The 21997-nt window shown below is 41.4% G+C and overlaps 1 protein-coding gene and 1 long non-coding RNA gene across 2 annotated transcripts in view; one reads left to right on the top strand and one right to left on the bottom strand.

Annotated features, from left to right (window-relative positions):
• Positions 1-19248, top strand: part of rnf144aa (ring finger protein 144aa) — a 34958-nt gene extending 15710 nt beyond the window's left edge. The window contains exons 2-8 of the mRNA XM_079694122.1: positions 6768-6918; positions 8031-8135; positions 9070-9130; positions 10796-11012; positions 13283-13430; positions 13824-13913; positions 15406-19248. Coding sequence (XP_079550248.1) covers positions 6784-6918; positions 8031-8135; positions 9070-9130; positions 10796-11012; positions 13283-13430; positions 13824-13913; positions 15406-15537 — 888 coding nt within the window. The 5' untranslated portion in view covers positions 6768-6783 and the 3' untranslated portion in view covers positions 15538-19248. The remainder of the gene's footprint in view (positions 1-6767; positions 6919-8030; positions 8136-9069; positions 9131-10795; positions 11013-13282; positions 13431-13823; positions 13914-15405) is intronic.
• LOC307047256 lies at positions 15741-21469 on the bottom strand. The gene is made up of 3 exons (XR_013810379.1): positions 21286-21469; positions 19295-19379; positions 15741-15876 (listed from the first exon to the last, which is right to left on the bottom strand). It is a non-coding gene; the product is annotated as an uncharacterized lncRNA (long non-coding RNA).
• Between the last annotated feature and the right edge of the window lie 528 nt (positions 21470-21997).

The following is a 21997-nucleotide window of genomic DNA, read 5'->3' as shown; positions in this document are numbered from 1 at the left end:
CCCCCCCACCCCCTGGACATGATGCACTTATGGTTTCCCATGCTCCTTAGGGACCTGGGAAACATGGTGCGCAGTAAGCCCCATACAGGGCGGAAGGACTCTCCCTTCAGGCAGGGGGAGAGCCTTTCTCACTATTTTCCATGCACACTCTTCACAAGGTAAGCGTGTCTGAGTGTGCTCTATCAGCAAAGTAAACTGCGGCCCGACTCCTCCACGGTCATGGCCGAGGGAGGAGAGGTTGCGGTGCAGTGGCTGCTAACCAGAAAGCCGGTCAGGGGCAGTGTGATGGGTTGTTGGACGACAGGGCGTGTATCCACCCACTGTACCCATAGAATCCAGTAGAGGGCGGAGCCTGTGAGATATAACGATGGGTTACGTATTGTAACCCTAGTTATATAAGCACAGGCGGAGCCCTCTACTAGGGGCCCTGTCTGTCCTATGCTGCTCGCTGAAGAGGGTGTAGGATGACAGTCGGGAGGTGAGGCCACCTTATATACTGTGGGCTTGCGCGCGCACTCAGGTAGGCCCGCCCCCGGGGGCCGGCTACGTTTATAAATATCTCAGTAGGTGAACGCTCGCATAGTAAGGTCAAGGGCAGTACCCATAGAGTCCAGTAGAGGGCTCCGCCTGTGCTTATATAACTAGGGTTACAATACGTAACCCATCGTTCTGGGCTACTGTAGAAACATGCTGGTCAAGGGCAGTACCCATAGAGTCCAGTAGAGGGCTCCGCCTGTGCTTATATAACTAGGGTTACAATACGTAACCCATCGTTCTGGGCTACTGTAGAAACATGCTACAATGCGACACAGTGCATCATTTCAAATTGTCATAAGGTCACCATCATATTTTCCTACTATATACTTTATATCTTCCAAATAAATCCAAAACCCCCTGCGAATTTTGTAGAATTTGTAGAATTGCATGGATGTTTTTTTTCCTGCCTGTTTTTTCCTGCTGCTCAGGAAGAGTTTTCAAAACAAGTTGATAGAAATTATTCGCAGGCAGTAAAGGTGAGCCAAGGGAGTCAGAAAAAGTGGACCAAATTGGCAAGGTTGCCCCTGCCCCCTCCCCCTCCCCCTCCCTTTTGACTCTGTCTTTCCTCTTTTCTCTGCAGCAGTGGACACAAAGAGGATATGACATAAATGAAACTTAAAGGCCCTACTAATTGGCCATGAAGAGCAGGGCTGGGCTGTTGGGGGGGGGGGGCTAAACGGCAGGAAGGAGCGGGGGGGACCAGACCTCAGGATAACTAAGTGCTTATTAAAGACCCTGAGCTCGCTCTGATTAAATTGCTCTTCAGCGTACTTTGATTTCAGGTGATTCAATATATGTGGAATTTGAGGTGAATGAAATCACATGCTTTGTTAACATACGTTTATGTGTTTTTGGGGTGTGTCAAGTTAAACCATAGCAAATGCCATTTGCAGTATGTCTGACAGAAATGTTGACAAGAGTAAACTTGGTTTTAGATTAAGTTTCGCTGATATGGCCTGTCGGAACAACGTTTGTTTGAGTCAGCTGGTATCATATGGTGCTTTTCACTACAGTAATTACAGTATATGATAACCAATCGAACATCTTCTGGGTTTGCTTGTCCCCAGACTTGACGTAGAATATTATCTGCATAGTCTCTGTCCTTTTTCAGGCTCTGCCTTCGTCTTCAGCCGCCCTTCACTTCCTTTTCTCTCTAACTTCTCTAAGTGGTTGACAGCACATTCTTGTGAATTTGCTGAAGGACAGCTTTGTGCACGTATTGAAAGAATGGTTCGCAATAGAAAAACACGTGGGCTGCTCCCTTTCCCAGATCAGCTAACAGTTGTTTGCATCTTTCTTTCACATCAGCCATAGATGTTGAGGTATATAAATAGAGACTTACGCAATGCTTTTGATGTGACATTATATAATTACGAACAGTATAAGCCAGACCAGGTGAAAGTTAAGGGCTTGAAGATTGTTTCTCTCTTTATTTTCCTTTTTCTCAAATATGTTGAAGGAGCAGATGACGAGATAGAGTACACACTGGTGCAGTGAGAGCACTTAGTTTAGTTCCTGGTGAACGTGAACCCTGCACTGCAGTGTGAGGCTTCCTGCTGTATCTCTGTCTGAGTCTACTCTCGTGAGAATTTGCATTTTGTTTCCTTTGGACGTTAGGAAGCAGCATTTATTTGAATGCAGAAGAGGCTGTATATTGTGTGAGCATTGTTAGAGTAACAGCCAATACAAGGGTGTAGCATTAAATAACAGTCTAGTATTGATCTCAATTGACTTGAATAAACATATTTTTAAATCAACATTTTATTGTCCAGAGCCTGAAATATTTATGCCAAGTTTTGAGCACCAACAGTCCTTCACAAAACATTGTTATATGTTCAGTTCATTTGTGAATCATTCAGTACTCAAAAGATTATAGACAATTGTTAGAGTTGACATTTGCGGTGATAATAAATCAATTATACGTTTTGCTGGCGTATACAGCCATGAGTGTTTTTTTTCAATATTTGATGTTATGTGTGCTGTAACTGACCTTTATTTCATTCAACACATGACGTAGCTGTAGATAAAAAGAAGAAAGCTTAATGGATGGTATCATGTATACTGCAGTTCTCCTCAACTGCTCCTCCATGCCCATTTCCACCCCAGTGGAGAGTTAATGGTCGTCTCTGAGTGTATACGCCAGTTATAAAGCCATAATGGCGGAAGTGCTGCTGTAGCCAGTGAAACTCTGAGCCTTCAGACTGGTGACTGACACATGGTGACCACTGCTCAGGATGGATCTAAGACTGGTGACTCATTCATGACTCCCCCTCTATTCATCTTTAGCTCTCTGACCTGACCTTCCTAGACGTATAGTGTTCTGCAGGGCTATATCTGAAATGAGCGCACAAAGAGCATTAGAAACCTGCATGCACATCCCCAGTGCTCAGAATATAATGTCTATGAGCGTGTTTGTGTGTGTGTTTCTCAGTGATAATGGACTATCTAGTTAATAATGCAGCAGTGGATGCACTGCACCACCTTTTCACATGAAAACTCATTTTCGCTTTCTCTCTCTCCCTTCCCCATCTTTCCTCAGGCCATTCTTACAAAACTATTTCATTTGTCCCCATCGACCCGGTCTGTCACTATTAGCAAAGCCAATATAAAGTCTGCAGGGAGAGAAACTGATTTGAATGTAAAAGCACACACTGATAGTCCATTAGAAAGTCCTGCATGGCACAGTGCAAATTACTTTCTACCGTCAGTTTATTTTTCCTGCCACAGGGCTAATGAAGTTCGGCGGCTTAGGCATGGACACAGATAAAGAAACAGACTCATTTCAGTCCGTGTGGAAATGCTGTCTATCAAATCGTCAGCTGTCAGTTGAGACTCTCTGCTGTGTTATTGAGGCTCCCCAGGCCTTCATTTGTATTTTTCAGCACATGTCGTCTGTCACGTTCCTAATAAGTTAAGTTTAACTTGCAACTTCATCATCAACATTCAATTATTTTTTACATTTAACGACTGCTGCTCCTGTTACCAGCACTTTGTCCCCTTTGTGACTAACGTTATGCTGCTTTGCCTCTCAGACTTGAGGAATAGACCAATTCTTCTGTTCCACTTTACATCTCTGAATTTGACTTTTCTACAGACAGTACTGTAATACTACTGTACCTGGTACAAGTGTTTGTCAACTGCTTTAAAATCAAAACTGCTCCACCTGTTCAAAATCTGCTGTTGGTCAGAGGATTTATGAGTCAGCCTATCATAATAACCTAGTGAGGCTGTCACAACAACAACATCATCTCTGACTCAAACCATGTTCTGAACAGCAAATATGAACTGCTACCATCTAATCTGAGATACAGGGGTTCCACAATTCAATCAAGTCAGACTGAAGCACTCCTTTGTGGACCAGTCAATCCTCACAGTAAATACAGAGCCGAATCCCAGATAAAAAGCACGCTAAAGGGTCTTTGAGCATGTTTCTCTCAGTGATTGTGATGTTATGTTAAAGGTCCCCTATTATACCTATTTTTCATCAATATATAAAAGGTCTCAGATATATACAAAACATGTCTCTGAAGTGTTTGGCTCCAAATACCAAACAGATCATTGTAGCATCCCATAAACCCCTCTGTTTCAGCCCTGTTTCAAAAGTGCTGATTCTCTGTCTGTTACTTTAGATGAACATAAGGAGCCTCTCCCCACGCCCCTCTGAGAGATATTTGGTCGAAAAGAACAAAATGTTGTTCTAGGAGATTCAGGTGATAATGTGGGGGGGGGGGGTTACCTTGGTTGGTTATTGGCTAATGGTTACATAACCCCAAAAAATCGTTATGACATCATAAAGTGGCCAAAATCTGATCAACTCATTTTCAGACAGGTTTTTATATAAATGGATCAGTACAAAAAGAGAGCGAACTTAGTGAGGGGACACATGTTTATGTATAAAATACATGCTAAAGTGGATTTTGCATAATAGGTGACCTTTTAAATGTTAGTTTGTTCATGTATTGTGTCTTGCTATTTGTCCATGTTGATGTTGCAAATGGAGCTGCTGTGATGCATGTCAAATTTGAGACTTGATCCGACCATTAAAGTATCATTGTTTTCGAACATGCCACTTGTTTGCATTGAAATACCTAAACATAGCTATTTTCCAACTGTGATTAGACTTCTTCAGTTGTAAAGGCCGTCTCCATGTCATATTTTGGACCACCAAAGCACATTCACTCCCCAGAGGATCATGTTTTTAAATCTGTGGCTCCATCCTGATAACAAATTGCCATTTAAGCCTTTGTAAACGAGCTGCGCACCTACATAATAAAGCTTCCTCAGCACTCTGGTCAGTGTGATGGATGGTGGATAGATGGATGAATGCCAGGTGATTTGAGTGAGTCAGACATGAGGTTCATCTCATTTTTTCCTACTTTGCAATACTCTCCTCTGTCCTCCTACCTGACACGATGAAAAGATGCAAAGGAGGAAGGATTGAGGGTATCAAATGTTATCAAGTAGGACATTTTTCCCGGTCAAGCACGATCTGAAAGGATCATTTACCGGAAACACAGCTGGGTCACCTGAGAATAGGCTTTTAGCTTCTGTACCGTCTTTTGTTACCACAATGTCATGAAATGCTTTGCATGTTATCTGATAAATCAGCGATTTTTGACAAGCCGATTTGTTCCTATTAATTGGCTTTTTATATTCGCACCTGCTGTTCGCACATATTTACAGTTTCCTGTCTTGCTAAATGTGGGTGATGATGCTCTGTCATTATGTGTTGAAGAATCTGTTAAGCGAAAAAAAAGTTGATTCTGTTTCTGCCCAAAATGATAGGGGAAACTGGGGAAAATAAGTGGACATTACATTTCTTTGACCGTGCCAAGATTCATGTTGTGAAAAAAAGCAGATCTTTCTTCTAAAACTCTCATTTGACGTACTATATATCCAGTAAATGTCCAAATGATGAATAAGAAACGTCCTCCCATACTGTACCTACATTTCTGCTGCTATTTCTTCTGTCACTTCCTGTAGTTTAACTGCAGTGAAGTGTAGTGATGCTTCACCTCATCAGCTGCAGCATTCGATCGCTCACAGATTTCCAATGAGTGTCTGTCTAATAATAGACTCCCACATAGGATGTACTCATGTATCCTCACTGAAGTACCCATTGGGAAATCTTCCTCTTTCCTCTCTCCTTGAGCTGCATTAAGACAAGTGAGACGTCCTTACTGAATGGAATACCTAATATTGTTCTGTATTTGGTGTGGAGCAAGAACATAAAAGAAATGAGATGGAGACACACCATCTGGCTAACACCGAAGGCCACAGCCTATCACATGGCTCCCTGCATTTCGCCTCATTTTCACAGCAGATTATTCTCTGCTTTATTTTTATTTGTATGTGTATTTTTGTATGTGTGGCTTGCCTTCACCCTATTGACGTTCATCCATGGTGGATGCCTTTTTATTCTACCCTCGAAATGCATTGTGGTATGAAATTATATAATTACTGTTAAACCAGAACACACTGTCTCTCTTTTTCTCTCCACTCCCTTCTCTGGGTGGCATATATATACAACACAATGCTCCATGAAGGCAGCACGTGAACTCTTCAACCTCTTTCCTCCCACACTTCCTGTATGTCTATGATCAAGCAGCCGCAAATTGAGGCCGACTATACCATGACTAGTGAAAGGAAACCGTAATCTCACCCTGTCTCTTATCCTCGGCCTTGCTTCCCTCCCTCCTAGCCATTGCCCCTTCCACCTCTGAAAATCCTCCTTCAGCTGGTTGCTAAGCAGCACGGGGGGAGCATGACGGTGTTGACGTTGTGTGCTCGGTACCACTTCCTGTAAACAGCCGAGTGGGTGCTCTTCGCTCTCAGCTGCAGAGGGAAGGAGAGTGAGACGAGACGGCCTAAAATAACCCTTTCTGAATGTCATGACGTAGCGTAGAGAAGAAAATAAAAAAAGTGTTGTTTCATCCAAAAGTGGAAATGTAACAAGGAGCTGAGAGAGCTGATAGGTACAAGGTGTGTGTGTGTGTGTGTGTGTGTGTGTGTGTGTGTGTGTGTGTGTGTGTGTGTGTGTGTGTGTGTGTGTGTGTGTGTGTGTGTGTGTGTGTGTGTGTGTGTGTGTGTGTGTGTGTGTGTGTGTGTGTGTGTGTGTGTGTGTGTGTGTGTGTGTGTGTGTGTGTGTGTGTGTGTGTGTGTGTGTGTGTGTGTGTGTGTGTGTGTGTGTAGCTCTCTGACCTTTTCCCCCTCTTTTTTCTGTGTTGCAGCTCAGTGGCGGTGAAGATGACCATGGCACGGTACCGTCCCACCTGGGAGCTGGCCGTGGACCCCCTGGTGTCGTGTAAGCTGTGCCTTGGAGAGTTCCCTCTGGAGCAGATGACCACCATCACACAGTGCCAATGTGTCTTCTGTACACAGGTGAGAAGGATGCTCTGGAAACAGTAACACATATCCTGTATACTAAAAATATAGGACCTACAAATCAATTTGATTAAAAGTCAAAACTATTTTCCGTCTAGCGATATTGAAAGATGTTACAAGTTGATTTTTTTTTGTAATTGCAGAGTGTAGAAGCCCCACTATTATACTATGCTAAGTATTTTCAGAGGTAGAGTTAATTAATCAGAGCCACACAGGATTTTCCTGATTTAAAATGTAGAAATGACCTCAGGATCTATATCTAATCTCCATCCCTACTCCGTTACGGTGGTACCGTGTGAAAAGGCTGGGACAAAGCAATATAACACTCATTGGCTGTCAGATCCAATCTAGTCCAGAGATGAGGAAACAATGTCCAAGAGCTAAAAATAGAAGCCACTTCCTAGAACTCAGTTTGGGCGGTGGCAGAAATCACCAAAGTTCAAGTGGTTCAGTTTATTTCAAAAGAGGTTAAATACATTATAAACACAACAAACACAGCTTTTATCTCACTCAAGCTACTTTTATCTCAAACTTTTTTTTTTTTACAAGTTTTTAATAAATAAACAAAATGCATAGTCTAGCAAAATGATGAACATAGAATAGAAGCCAATAAAAGCTTGTGCATGTACTCAAATGCACATTTCATAAAACCTCAGATTCTTTTTGATTTTTCAGCCTTCCTAAGTATCTGTTTTTTCCATAATTGTAAATTTGCAACCATTCTCACTGATATGCTTCAAATGCTCATTTCATCTAAAAAAAAAAAAAGATCTATAAACACAACATTGTATAACATTATAAAGTTGAACAGTATATTTTAACTTCCAGCTTGGCAGCAACATCCTTTGTGTTTGTTTTTGTATTTCTTGACATAGAAAGTCAAATATTCACTCAAATATATCAATCTTAAACTCTAAATTCTTCATTTTCTTCACCAACAAGCTACTTTTTTCTAATGCAACAGACAGAGATAGTGATAGAGGTCGACACTGAGGCTAGAGTTTGTTTACCAACTTTTCTGTCTGTTTGATTTTCAACGTTGCCATCCAACTGACTGGATATTGAACTGGGTCAATGTCTTATTTGCCTGCCTGTCTGTTTTTCCTCAGTGCCTGAAGCAGTATGTTGAACTCCTGATCAAAGAAGGCCTTGAAACTGCAATTAGCTGTCCAGACTCTGCCTGTCCCAAAAGAGGACACTTGCTGGAAAATGAGGTATTGATTGATTAAAAGGAAATGTCAGCTTTTTACTTTGATCATCATTTGATTAAATTTCCCTTTTGGTGGTGACTGGTTGCCATTATCGGAACAATCAAGCTTGTCAACATGTTGGACAATGAAAAAAACAAAACCGCAGCAATTTCCAGAAACATTTTAAACGTTTGTATATACACACAATGGTCTACACAGAATTGTGGATGCTTGAAATAGGCCAAACTTATCCCTAAAAGTTATTACTTTCATTTCAGAATCGTTCTACAATGTTGCTGCTTTTTTGGTCCACTTAAAAGGTTAAGAATGGTAAAACTAACATTTGGTTTATACATACTGTATACTTCAAAGCTCCAGATGACCACTGTGCTCCACCTGCCAGTGTGTTTATTTTATAATGAGCAGCTGAGGTCATTCTGAGGGCTAAGCGTTCCTCGCCCTCCAGGCACTTTGCTTCATGGACTCACCAAGCCTCTCACTTGCTCACGGAGGCCCTCAGGCACCGCATGGTTCAACACACCGTCCTTATGTTTCTAATCAATCAGTGTCACTGGCCCTAATGGAACCCCGTGCTACTCCTGCCACTCAGGCAGAGCATCATCCCGTCTGCTCTGACAGCGGCGTCCTCACCCTGTAATTGAGTGCTATTTTACAAACCCTCAATGCTCATTTCATTGCCCAATAAATGAGTGCCTTTGACCTTGGGTTGGCCTGTGTCTGCACTTTGAACACACTCTGAGAACTGGATTAACTTTTTCTATCTGAAAGTGTAATAATTGATAAGTAGTAGCAAGTTCTGATCTTGTAGGAGTATGAATTTGACATGAAATGATATTCACACACGGAATGCACAATCGCTTCCTGCAGCTTCTGTCTATAAATATGCACAATGACCTGCTTATTTCCCTCCCACTTCTCATCCCTTCTCTCCCCGTAGATCGAGTGCATGGTGGCCACAGACATGATGCAGAGATACAAGAAGCTTCAGTTTGAAAGGGGTGAGTCAACGCAGAAGCAGCCGCAGTGTGTCAAGTGTTATCTCCAGCGTTCCTCACTGCGTGGTGTGTGGGCAAAGGCTGTCGTATACAAACTCACGTCGACCCTCCTGTCCTCTAAGGAGACTGTATATTATTAGGACACGCAAGGATGACGACAATCCCACCTTCAAAGTGCAGCCAAGATGCCGCTCTGTCAGAAAACCTTTGACGCATGTGGACATGTTTGCTCTTGAATTACGCAGTGGGGCATCTGCGGAGAGCTAATAGAAAGTATTCTTGTTTGTTCAGCAAACCTGAACAGCTTTAGAATTAAGTCTTTCCATTTGATTTTGATACCAAGAAATGGATTAAATCTGATTTTTTTTTAACCACAAACAATCCTGCAGGGAAGAAATATTCATGCAACAGGTACCAAACCTCGCTGTAGTATTCCTACTCAACCCTGTCATCCTCATCAAAGTGTAACCCCAGCTCCCATCAAATATACATAAAAGGGAAAGCCTCCTCGACTTTGTTTAAAGAGATTCTAATTGGATAGGTCCGGCTCTCTGCTCGTAAACTGTCTGACTGACTGTAATGCGGCAGGTCTCTTAGCATGGCAAGATATTTTAGTTAAATCCTTTCATCTCTGCTTCAGTGTGCCGCTATGTATTCAATGTCCGCAGTTTACACTGTTTGTAGAATAAATGTGAAGTGACTGGTAATAGGCTTGGATATCGTTGGTGGATAGATGATGTGTCTGTGTCGCTCCTGGCTGTCAGTGCAGACGTGCTAATCGGTAATATTAGAGTTCCCTCGCTACCAGAGAAAGAAGAAACCAAGCCGTGCTTTCAGATGGTACTCGCCCTGCAGGTTTTCCACCTACACACGGGCTTCATTTGTATACAGAACATGCAGATCTCACATGCACAAATAAATGTAAACAAAACAATATACATAAGAACACAGTGGGGGGTCCTGTAGATGAATACAAATCCTCAGAAAGCCTCTGCAATAGCTATTGATGCTGCCTGGATAAGAGCAGTCAGCCGTCTCATCAATGTCCCAGTCCAGTCAGGCAGAACAGTTGCTGTAACCGTTCCATATTTCTCAGCCTGAGCCAAGAGTGCATGAGGAGTGTGGGCTCTGAGTTCTTGGCAGAGAGGCGAGGGGAAGGAAGGAGAGGATACAAGGGCAAGTGCATCACGCTACCAACTTAGAAAAGAACTGGCAAAACACGAAATGTGGTTGTCTTTCACACGTATTCAAAAGCATTTGGAGAAGTCGTGGAAATGAGTGAGAGGCATCAAGAAAAAAGTTATCTATTGTATTAAAGCTATCATAAGTATGTACACATTTGAACCTTGAAAAGTGTACATTAAACGAAATATGCATTAGACAAAAGGCTTTTATTGATTTGCAAGGTTAGCTCATCTCTAGTCGTAAATTGATTATCCCTTACTTGAAATGCTTGTGGTTTTCTGTGCACAGTGTTCTGGGTTTTTCCCACTCTGAAACATAAGCGGCCAAGGCACCATGGTGGCCAAACATTATTAAGAAAGATAAACAATTTGAAATACCTTCTACCAAAAAGAAAACCACCTCCGAATGAAAACAATTTTGGTTAACTAACCGTTTTTAAAAGAGCTGCTTTCCATGACGCTGGCGCTTGTTTTGTTCCATCAGAGGTGCTGTTGGACCCATGCCGGACGTGGTGCCCTTCCTCGAGCTGCCAGGCCGTGTGCCAGCTGAAGGAGGCAGATTCTCCTGCGCTGCCCCAGCTGGTCCAGTGCGCCGTCTGTGCCCTGGAGTTCTGCTCCGCCTGCAAGGCCAACTGGCACCCCGGACAGGCCTGCCAGGAGCACAACCTGCCCATCACCTCCTTCCTACCAGGAGAAAACAGGTACTGCCTTTATCCCTCTACCATCTACTTTACAGTTGCTTTTGAAATCCATGTTTTTCCAAATGTACCATACATACAGTTGCAAGAAAAAGTATGTGAACCCTTTGGAATTACCTGGATTTCTGCATAAGTTGGTCATAAAATGTGTTCTGATCTGCACGTTTGAAGTTTGCAAAAGAGCACCTGGATGTTCCACAGCACTACTGGCAAAATATTCTGTGGACAGCTGAAACCAAAGTTGAGTTGTTTGGAAGGAACACACAACGCTATGTGTGGAGAAAAAAAAGGCACAGCACACCAACATCAAAACCTCATCCCAACTGTGAAGTATGGTGGAGGGAGCATCATGGTTTGGGGCTGCTTTGCTGCCTCAGGGCCTGGACAGATTGCCATCATCGACGGAAAAATTAATTCTCAAGTTGATCCTTTTGCTGGAGAACTTAAGGCCATCTGTCCACCAATTGAAGCTCAACAGAAGATGGGTGATGCAACAGGACAACGACCCAAAGCACAGAAGTAAATCAACAACAGAATGGCTTCAACAGAAGAAAATAGGCCTTCTGGAGTGGCCCAGTCAGAGTCCTGACCTCAACCCAATTGAGATGCTGTGGCATGACCTCAAGAGAGCCATTCACACCAGACATCCCAAGAATATTGCTGAACTGAAACAGTTTTGTAAAGAGGAATGGTCCAAAATTCCTCCTGACCGTTGTTCAGGTCTGAAATGCAACTATAGGAGACGTTTGGTTGAGGTTATTGCTGCCAAAGGAGGGGCAACCAGTTATTAAATCCAAGGGTTCACATACTTTTTCCACCCTGCACTGTGAATGTTTACATGGTGTGTTCAATAAAAACATAAAATCATATAATTGTTTGTGTGGTTTTAGCTTAAGCAGACTGTGTTTGTCTATTGTTGTGACTTAGATGAAGATCAGAACACATTTTATGACCAATTTATGCAGAAATAGGTAGTTCCAAAGGGTTCACATACTTTTTCTTGCAACTGTACCTTATACTCTGTTAACACATGCATACGCGCTTCTATCAAGGAGGCATTCAGCATTAATATATTACACAGTTAATAAGAACATTTATATCTATTTGTATCTCAATTGCCAAGATATCTGTATTTTGTGCTTCTTTCATTTGAATGTTTGCTGGTGTCTTGAACTTATGTTTAACAAACTAAATGTATTCGGTTATTGGACTCTTAGTTGCACAAATCAAAGAAATTGTTTCAACCTGGCCTTAGAATGTTTTTGCTTTTATACCTTTTTTTCTGACACTTTATGTATGACAATCTTTCTACAATTTAAAAAAAAAAATGAATTTCTCCCGTTTTGTCATGTTGTGACAGTATGAGCTGCTATATGACTTTCTGCAGATGCAACCCCATAGAACTGAATCAGCAATCCATAAACCATGTTCACCTCGCCTGACTGGAGCTCTGAGCCTCCCGTCAATATGCAGGAGGATTCATTCAGGGCCTCCTTTAATATGTATCGACAGCTGCTAGCTGTTTTACAGACGCTGCTCTGCTGTGCATCAACCGGGGCTTAAGCTTAAATTAATAGGCAGATATATAAACTCCTCTAAAAGCGTTTTGAGACTGGCTTATTACTCCTTTTAAGAAAACATGACCTACCTGTGAGGTAAGTAGAGAGTTGCCCGGAGACATACGCAGCTGACCCGTTTCTTTGAGATATCCTCTTACTCTGGAAACCTCATTAACTCTGCAGAGCTTTCCTCTGTCAGCGCAGGTTCAGGATCGAGCTCAAAGGCCACCGTGGAGAGAGACAGAGGATTAACCGTTGGGTCTACTCTTAAATTGTAAAGAGGGTTTGAGCTACACTTGTTCACGGCAAAGTCTTTCAAAGCTGGATCCTTCACTAGAAATAAGTGGGATTGTGCGTGGTCCTAGGACGGGGCCTAGAATGACCGCTACCTGCTCACCTCCATATTATCAAGGGTCAGCAGCACCTTCCTGACACATGACCAATAGATACAGACAAACCAACACCAAGGGATGGAAGGGTAAGAGTGTTGGAGGGATGCCATTTAGTGATTGGTGGTTTTGAGAAGAGTTGTCGACCCCTGCACTTTAGTGATCACACGGTCCTGTTAGGCCGGAGATTGTAAGTATTGATTGCTGCGTTAAAGCAATCTCATCCCCAGCACTTTTTTGGTAAAGCGAATGTGTGAGTGATTTTCTTTTTTCAATGTTGTTTGGAATACAAATCCCATCATGCTTGTGTCTCTCTTCCTCCCAGCTCTTTTTATAAGAATGAAGAAGATGATGCACCAATCAAGCGCTGTCCTAAATGTAAAGTTTACATCGAGAGGGATGAGGGCTGTGCACAGATGATGTGCAAGAACTGCAAACATGCCTTCTGCTGGTACTGTCTGGAGTCCCTGGATGTGAGTTTCGCTCTTCTTTGTATTTTGATGTATACTGCAATAGCGTGACTAAAAGCCCCCACAGTTTATTATTGTACCGTTTGCACAATGTGATAAACGTGAATGTAGACATCATTTGCATATTGACAGCAATAGCTTTTATTAACAGGAAATTGTAGCTTAACCATGGTCTTGATAAGAAAGGGATGAGATGTTTTAGATTTTCTTTCGAGAAATTGAGCTTGGATAAGGGTGACTTATGAGCAGTGGTGCGTTATGTCATCTTAATTGTGTGGGCACGGACAACCGGGCCACGTGGGTCATTTAAAAAACGATTTTCTCAGAACAGCTGCCCTTGTCCTTTAGACTGCTAATGGTCAATCTTTACCTGTACTGTGTGTGTGTTTGTGACAGGACGACTTTCTCCTGATCCACTATGACAAAGGGCCCTGTCGAAACAAACTAGGTCACTCCAGGGCGTCTGTTATCTGGCACAGAACACAGGTGAGAAACCCATCTTCCTCCCTTCTCCTTTCTCTCCCCCCCCTCCTTTCTCTCACACTCACCACACTGCAGCATGTGGCCACACACATGCTCCCGGGTTCTGCCTCTTTCTCGCTCAAACACTAGCCTTCTGTGACGGGCTAAAATGATCTTGACATGCACAATACGAAAAAGGACAACTCGATCCACGTACAGCCCCGAGTGCCTGGTGGTCGGAGTCCTGCTGTGTTCAGCTAAGCCCATTATGTACACCTTTCAAACAAAAAAAGGAGAAAACGTTTACATAACAAAGGTCCTTCTTTACCGATGGGTTAGCAAATGAAATGACGGATTACACAAAGGATTGGATATGACATGTCATTTCTCACATGAAAAATGGTGGATTACACATGATCGGGATTAGATATGACATGTGTTTTAAGTCTTCCACACAGGCCGACTCTGGTGTTCACTTCTCCTCAGTATCAATCCTTAGCAGAATAACCTATTATGGGTTGGCACGTCCCTTTGTCCAACATACTTGTTATTTTGTCAACATTAGCATATAAACTGGCATCTGTTGCCCAGTGGGGCAGGCTGAGTCATATGATTACAGTTCAGCTGGTGGAAGACGGCTATAGCTTCACTGCTCTGTTTCTTTGTCTCTCTCTTGCTCTCCTCATTTCCCCCCCCCCCCCCCCCCCGCTCTCCTCCACATCTAAAAGCTCCACTTACAAGATGTACCAGGGCAAACCTATCTTACAAAAAATATATTTTCTCCCTGTCTACACCATATCTACCGTTGGTTACAAGGACAGTCATGTTCTAAACATGTAAGCATCGTCAGGGTCAATGATTCAGAGCACATTGTGCTTTCCAATACAGCACAGCCTGTATACAAGCTAGGAGAAGGTTAGTTAGGTATGTGTGCTTAAAAGCAGAAATCTGTTTCCAATCAAATACCCTGGAAAAGCATATGTGTTCCCTCAGAACTATTGCGTGTGACTGCATGTTATGTATTCCATTTTGGGGCTCTGAACTTGCTGGTGTCTGGCGCCCCCATGTGGGGAATTCACCAACATTCATGCTCTTAAAGAGTTTGAAGCTAATAATGTTGAGAATTGCTGAGTGTTTTTGTAATCCATCAGTAAAAATGTATATATTTTATTTTTGACATGGTCTACTAAACCAATTAGTTGTAATAATGTTGATGCTGGAACAGAGGCCGTAACAGCAAACATGGTATATTTAGAGCTTTTAAAAAGCAATAAGTAAAGAATATATAGTTATACATTCGTGAAAAATTGCCAACATCCCCTGTAGTATTCAAATAGCTTCTGATGCATCTTCAAGAAACTATACTGTAAAGATATGTCGTTTGAGCATTGAGTGCTATCTGCAGGGCAAATTGAAATATTGCAGGATTCAAGGATGGAAGGGAATACCATTTTCTTTTGGTTTAAACTACTGTATTTACATATATGTATTCACTCTTTCTGATCTCTCCCTGCAGGTTGTTGGGATTTTTGCTGGTTTCGGCCTTCTCCTGCTGGTGGCCTCCCCCTTCCTCCTTCTGGCCACTCCCATCGTCCTGTGCTGTAAGTGCAAGTGCAGCAAAGGCGATGACGACCCGTTGCCAACCTAAACACACCATCGGAGCCGGATGCTTCATGGATAGGCCATGTTTTATTTCCTTTTCATCCCTTTTCGTTCCTCTCCTCCCACCAGCTTCATTTTTTTTTCTGGCTGTGCCCGCTCCAGCCCCCGGCCGCTTCGGGATCCATCGCTCTGCATGAGAGAGGCATGGTAGGAAAGCGAACCTACACCCTGGCTGAAGAGAGGTTGTACGGTTAAAGTTCAGAGGAGGTCAGACTTGTCTAAGGACCACTGTGTCCGTGTGTCAGACATTGGAGGTCTGGGGATGAGGAGAACGTCCGGGCTGCTTCGAGAAGTCCTTCCTGTGATGTGGAATTTTGACGCGTCACTGCAAACAAAGGGAGAATCGAAGAAGATGAATGCTTTTCTCTTGTATTGACAATATAATGCAGGAACCAGCTTAGAAAGAACTTTTACTTTATCGCTCTGTTTTGTCGGTTGGTCGTACGCAACAAAAGCTTTTTTCCCCACCACCACACTTCAATGTAGCTCTACAGATTCAGTCAGTAGCATTACAGTTGCACCACGCATGTTTGGTGTTCACTCGATTTGCACACGGAACATGATTTCTACTTCATGTTCACGACTGAGGTAGAGGAGATGGGAGGCTGTTATCACTCTCAACTTGATGTACAGCACGTCCTCTTGATGATGTCAATGTTTTATAACCGGTTGCTTTTAATAGAACTGTGCTCAGAGTAGTGTCTATGTTGTACTTTTTGATTGTTTTCCAAATTGTTATGTACACGTATTGAAGGGGATTGCCACTCAAATCTAAAACTACATTTAATTTGGTGACAGTGAAGACTGAAGTTTTTTTTTTTTTCCGAACTTCCAGCGTATGTTTTTCATACTATCTCTACTATTTTCTTTAACACACCTCCAGACATTATGCACATGCTTGTGAAAGAGTGTGTTACCCAAAAATGTCACAGATTGTTTTGTTCTTAAATCCAGACATTTCCCAAATTGAGTGGTACTCCCCTTTAAGTTCAACATTAAGTCTATTCGAGGACATTGTGTCCTCGCGTTGTGGAACCATTTTAATACCACAATAACAGAGATGTCACTCCTGTAATTCTCAGTCCCCAGGTGGTGGTTTAGCCAAATAGAAATGAAGAGCCTTACATTGAGAACAGCCAAAATCAGGCATTTCCCCTGTGCATTAAAAAGAATTAAAGTCCAAAAAATCCCAGGGAAAGCATGTTTAAAAGCATTACAGACAGTCAGTGAAGCCCTTTATATTCAGATGAGTCTATGATGTCATCCATATGCCACCCTGTTAATAGCCATACTGTAAAAAACTAAAGGAAGACAAAAAAAACAGCTGTCCTAAACTGATGTTTTGTGTGTGACCTATGGCCTGTATTTCCTAAGTCTTTTTGAGCAGGAGAGCAGAAAAATAACTCAGTTTAATTCAGAGCTCCCACTCTTTTGAGACTTAACAAATATCTGCCCAAATTGCAAACTTGCATATGTTAGTGGTCCAAGTGTCGATGTTTTGTTTTGTTGGTACTCCAACAACAAGCAGCTATTCCCTGCAAGAGGCATCAGAAGAGCTTATAAAAGAATGTTCTGCTTTTGGGCATGTCATTATTAAGCTGCTCTATACTATATCACTTTATCTATGCAAGTTTGTACATTAACATTCTGAAAAGGATATGGATTTATCATAAACAACTTTATGTCATGAGTAGGTTTATATAGTGAAAGCTGCAGAATGTCACCATATATTTGCATATCATGACTTTTATTTAATCAGGGAGTTATTCAGAAAAATATCCATTTTATTTTCACCTTCCATGTCTATGTTAATGTTTTTCGCTATATTTGAAGTTTGTGAACCAGAACAGGGTTTGGCCATTTTGTATTTGGTCATCTTCATTTCAGTGAGGGGAAACTCTAGTAAGGGAACAAAGGTGAACACATTTTAATTATAAACCAATTATCTCACTACGACTGCCTGTGTTCCGTCTCGTTTTTTTCTTACCATGCATTTCATACCAGCCATTTTAATGTTATGACAAGCCATTTACTACTGCTTTTGTATGTAGCGTTTCATGAGAAATGGAGCTACAGTTACCAAAAAACGATGAACAGTGGGTAGCCAGTCTGCAACTCGCTCCAGTCCTTTTACATTTAACTAAGTTGCTCTGTATGAGAATCCTCTTTATTGGTAGTAGCCTTACCATTTGAATACTTTTCCTGTAGCCTGTGTTGCTTTCACTGACCTCCCCTATTGTATGAGCATGATCATTTGAAATTCAAGCCAGTCCAATTTTCTACTTTTAAAGTTTGGTGCTTTTCCCAAAATTATTGTTGAATTCTTTAAGCTTTTGTTGTTCTAATGACAATCGTGCCAAGCCGATTTCCTGGAACAGATAAGGAAACAGAGCTGTCCACTGTATGTGCATTTTGACCATGTATTTGTAATGTATTAACAGTTTTTACAGGGTGGAAAAAACGTTTTAATGCTTCTTTATGTAAACGCTTCACTGTATCTGGGTTTCATTGTTTTCTTGATATGATCTGTGACGTGTGTGGTATGGTGCCTGCTGTGTTTAACAGGGGAGATTAGCAGATGAAAACAATATCTACTCAAAAGAAGTCAATATATATATGAGAGATTGCAACCATACTTTTTAAGGGTTTTTATCATTTGTATTGTCATCAGGGCTCTGATAGCAAAAATATTCATTTAAACACAACTTTCACCACCATCGAAGTCTTCAGCAGGCACAAACTAAAGTCGATCAAAATCATGGCCACTTCCATTTTTGTACACAACATTCTCTTTTACTTACGTTTGCTGGCACCACTCGACAGGTATTATTATGCAACAAACATAAAAGGGCCAAACAGCAAACTTTACAATCACTGCAGTTGCATATTGTTTTCCACAATATAAGCTTGTAAGGGCTCAATATAAAGCCCTATATAACAACTGGAGCAGATGAAACATCAGCACAGGTGTTGAAAAAGGACACTTTGACCAAGTTAAGGGCTTGTTCCTAGGATTTGGCCCTTGAAGCAAGATAAAGTTTGTTTTACAAGAGCTTAAGGTCTACTTTGCAACTATTCTAAGATCAAGTTTGGTTACAAGCAGCAATTTATATTTTATAACCGGTTGTGTCAAGAGATGAAGCTGCATGATTTTTCTCTGACTTCTACATGTTAAATATAACAATATTGTAGCCTCTAAAGATCTTTGGAATGGTAGCTTTGTCACTATCATTCAGCTGTCCGGTTTTCATTTAATTTTGAACAATATATTTGTATTGTTCAGCCATATGATATACAGCGTTTTGCCTTCCTATATTTAACAGGTTGGCTTCATTTGTCTGTTACCTTTTTGTTGATTTTTGTATACACCTGTTGTACATCATAGTTTCTTGTGTATGCATTGTCTGTTTAAGAGCAGGGTTGGCAGGCGTAATGGTCAATGACATTTCAGTCACATCAGTAAGTGTATTTTTGTCAGAGGAAATGCTGTCTGTACGCCAGACTTCTGTATTTAGAGATATTAAACAATGTCTCTTGTTTAGTCAGTAATTGAAAATTAATTGACCTGGGACAAAGATATCAACATTGTAAAGTGGCATATTTGGATAAGTTGGACAACTTAGACTCAGCATCTCATTATATCTACAATTTCACTAACACTGTGACACCAGGTATTAAAGGTTGTTGTTTTTTGTGAGTCGGCTCCTTTCATTGATACCAATTGATTGAGAGCTTTGTTGCACCTGAAGTGTTGAGGTCCAGTTGGTTGTGCAATAGCTCCCTCTGGTGTTCAATGTGGGTAGTTCTCCTTTCAATTAACAGGAAGACCTAGGATGGAAATAAAGGAGATAATTTAATACCTAAATACATTTAACGACTTCCTCAACACTTCCAGTTACAAACGATTACAACCAATGCACCCTTAATCCTATGAAGGCTCCCTTACGTAGTCTCAGTCATAACACTTTAAGAACCCTTATTTAAGTATGTAATCAAAAAACTAATAATGTCGCACTTAAAATGTCCTTATCGAGTATGCCATAAAAGAACATTGTATAGTAGGTCTCAAAATAAATCATGACCCAAAGTCAAAGTAAGGGATATAATGAAAAAAGTCATTAAAGATTAATATTATAGTCTAGCTTTAAAAAACCACTATAGAAAAAGTCATAAAAATGTCTGGAGTGACTTTAAAACCTAATCTATATTTAAACCACTGAGGGCTGCGAACGGGAGAACTTGTTCGGACCATGGTTCGGACGCATGTTCCAGACTATAAAACAATGTCCAAATGAGTCGTATATCTTTGAATCCATCGATCCATTTATTTTGTGTCCAATACAGTCACCTAATCAATGTATCCACATTGCTTCGTCTGTTACCATTCAGAGAACAACATATGCATGCCAGTCAGTCACGCTGGATATAAACAGGTTAACACACAGCTCATCTCGACACGGTCAGTAACTGTTTGCTTCCCGTCCCACACACCTGATTCTGACCACCAGGTGATTTACCTTTATGCACTCTCAAATGAATGCTCCATCCTGTGTTCAATGTCTGAACTGCATGTTACGTTCAACTTGTGCAGATAAAATAACACAAACAAAATACATTATGGCTCCAACCCACCGACAGGAGGGCATCATTTAAAAATAAATAAAATAACAAACTTGTACACAGATATAAAGCAAACAGGCCTTTACAATAGTCAAAACAAATCAAACAAAAGAGGCAAAAATAAAATAAAATAATAAATAACTTGGGTATTCTTTCTTTCTTTCTATGTTAAGGCTTGTATAACGTTATTGGTAATTTAAACCGTAGTTGAACAGTTAAAAACTGTGCCTCGACGGCATCTTTCTGACAGGTTGCCCATCTCTGTCTCTGTTAGAGAAGGCGCTGTGGGGTTTTAGTATTTTAAACTTTGTTGACTACAGACGTCACGATTTGGTGACCCTTTTTATAAAAACAAAAATACTGGCACTAACACACCGGCCCCTATTGTTATGGTCATCTTTAATAACAATAAAAATAAAATCCAATATACTTTTTTTCGACATTCTATATTTTGACTTTTTTCATATTATACTATGACTTTTTATTTTACGACATAAGCCGCGTTCATACCGGAGTACTTTTCCCACTTTAGTTCCGATATAGTTCCGAAATGTCGCGTTCATACCAAAAAGAGCTGGAACTAAATGAGTTCATGAGAACCTTTTTACCCCCTTTTCCGTCCCTGCTAGAGAGCAGGGACTCTCATGCGGCTATCTTGTGAGAAAAGAGCTATATTTCTGATTGGCTGGGAGGATTGCAAACCACGCCCCGTAAAACTTAAAAAAAGTGTTGTGAAGCCACCATTTTATTAGCATTATTAGCATTAGCATTAGCCCAGCGCAGAAACACAGAGAGACTAACTTATGGCAACACAAAATAAAACTAGTATAGTAAGTCTTAAAATAGTCAAAAGAAAGTCATAGTATTGAAAAAGTCACAGTTAAAAATGTCAATTAAAGAAATCATAGTCTAAAAGGTTTTTTTAAAGTCATAAGTGCTTTAAGATAAAATCACAAAAAAAACAGGAATTGTATTCAATAAAAATGACAGGAAAACAGCATAGTATAAAAAGTCAATAAAAAGTAGTGGTGGTCTATTTATGATGTCCTTCTCTTAACAATGACCTATTGCAGAATATGTTTACATCCTCTTATCTAGTCTCTTTTAAACTTGCCTCTTTGTTCATATTCATGGCAGTTCTGTATGTTCTCTTGCAGCTCTGCGTGTTCATCAGGCATGTGTCAGCCTTTTGTTAAGGTCTGCCAAAGAACAGGTTGTTCTCTCCCTCTCTCTGCCTTTGTGTCTATTTCCTGCCAGATGCTGGATTGGGAGCATTAACAAGACAACCCTGAAAATGAAAGTGCAAACGCTGGGTGATATATCATCCCTCACCAGCTGTTCTCTGTTTGGAAGTCTCTCCACCAATCACTGGGCAGGACCACAGGAAGTTGCCATCTGTGGGCATCATGGTGACAGAGTTTGTGGATGAGCGTTGAAGCTGATGTGTTATCTGGAGCAAATAAAGTATTAAACAGGTTGGGGGGGGGGGGGGGGCAAGGAGGTGCAGGGACGGAAATGGAGAGATGTGACAGAGAAACCAGGATGAATGTATCGCCTAAAAGACAAAGAGCCCTGAGAGAGGGATGGATGAAAAGAGAAGAGACAAGGCCTTTGCACCTGCTCGGTATAGAACACAGGGTTCTGCTATCACACGTGTGCTGGCTGCAGGCCGATCAGGATGGTCTGCTCTGGCTTTACCTTCCAACACCTTGCTGCCAAACCCTCCTCCTGCTCCCCATCAGCACCCCCCTTAATCCCCCCCCCCCCTTCCCTCCCTCCTCTGCTGCTCTGCACATACAATCCAACAAACAAACTCTTAGCCTTTT

This window comes from Notothenia rossii (assembly GCF_949606895.1).
Source record: "Notothenia rossii genome assembly, chromosome: 7".
NCBI classification, from domain to species: Eukaryota; Metazoa; Chordata; class Actinopteri; order Perciformes; family Nototheniidae; genus Notothenia; species Notothenia rossii.
Note: the sequence above shows the minus strand (reverse complement) of the source record. Positions and strands in the feature narration are given on the sequence as shown.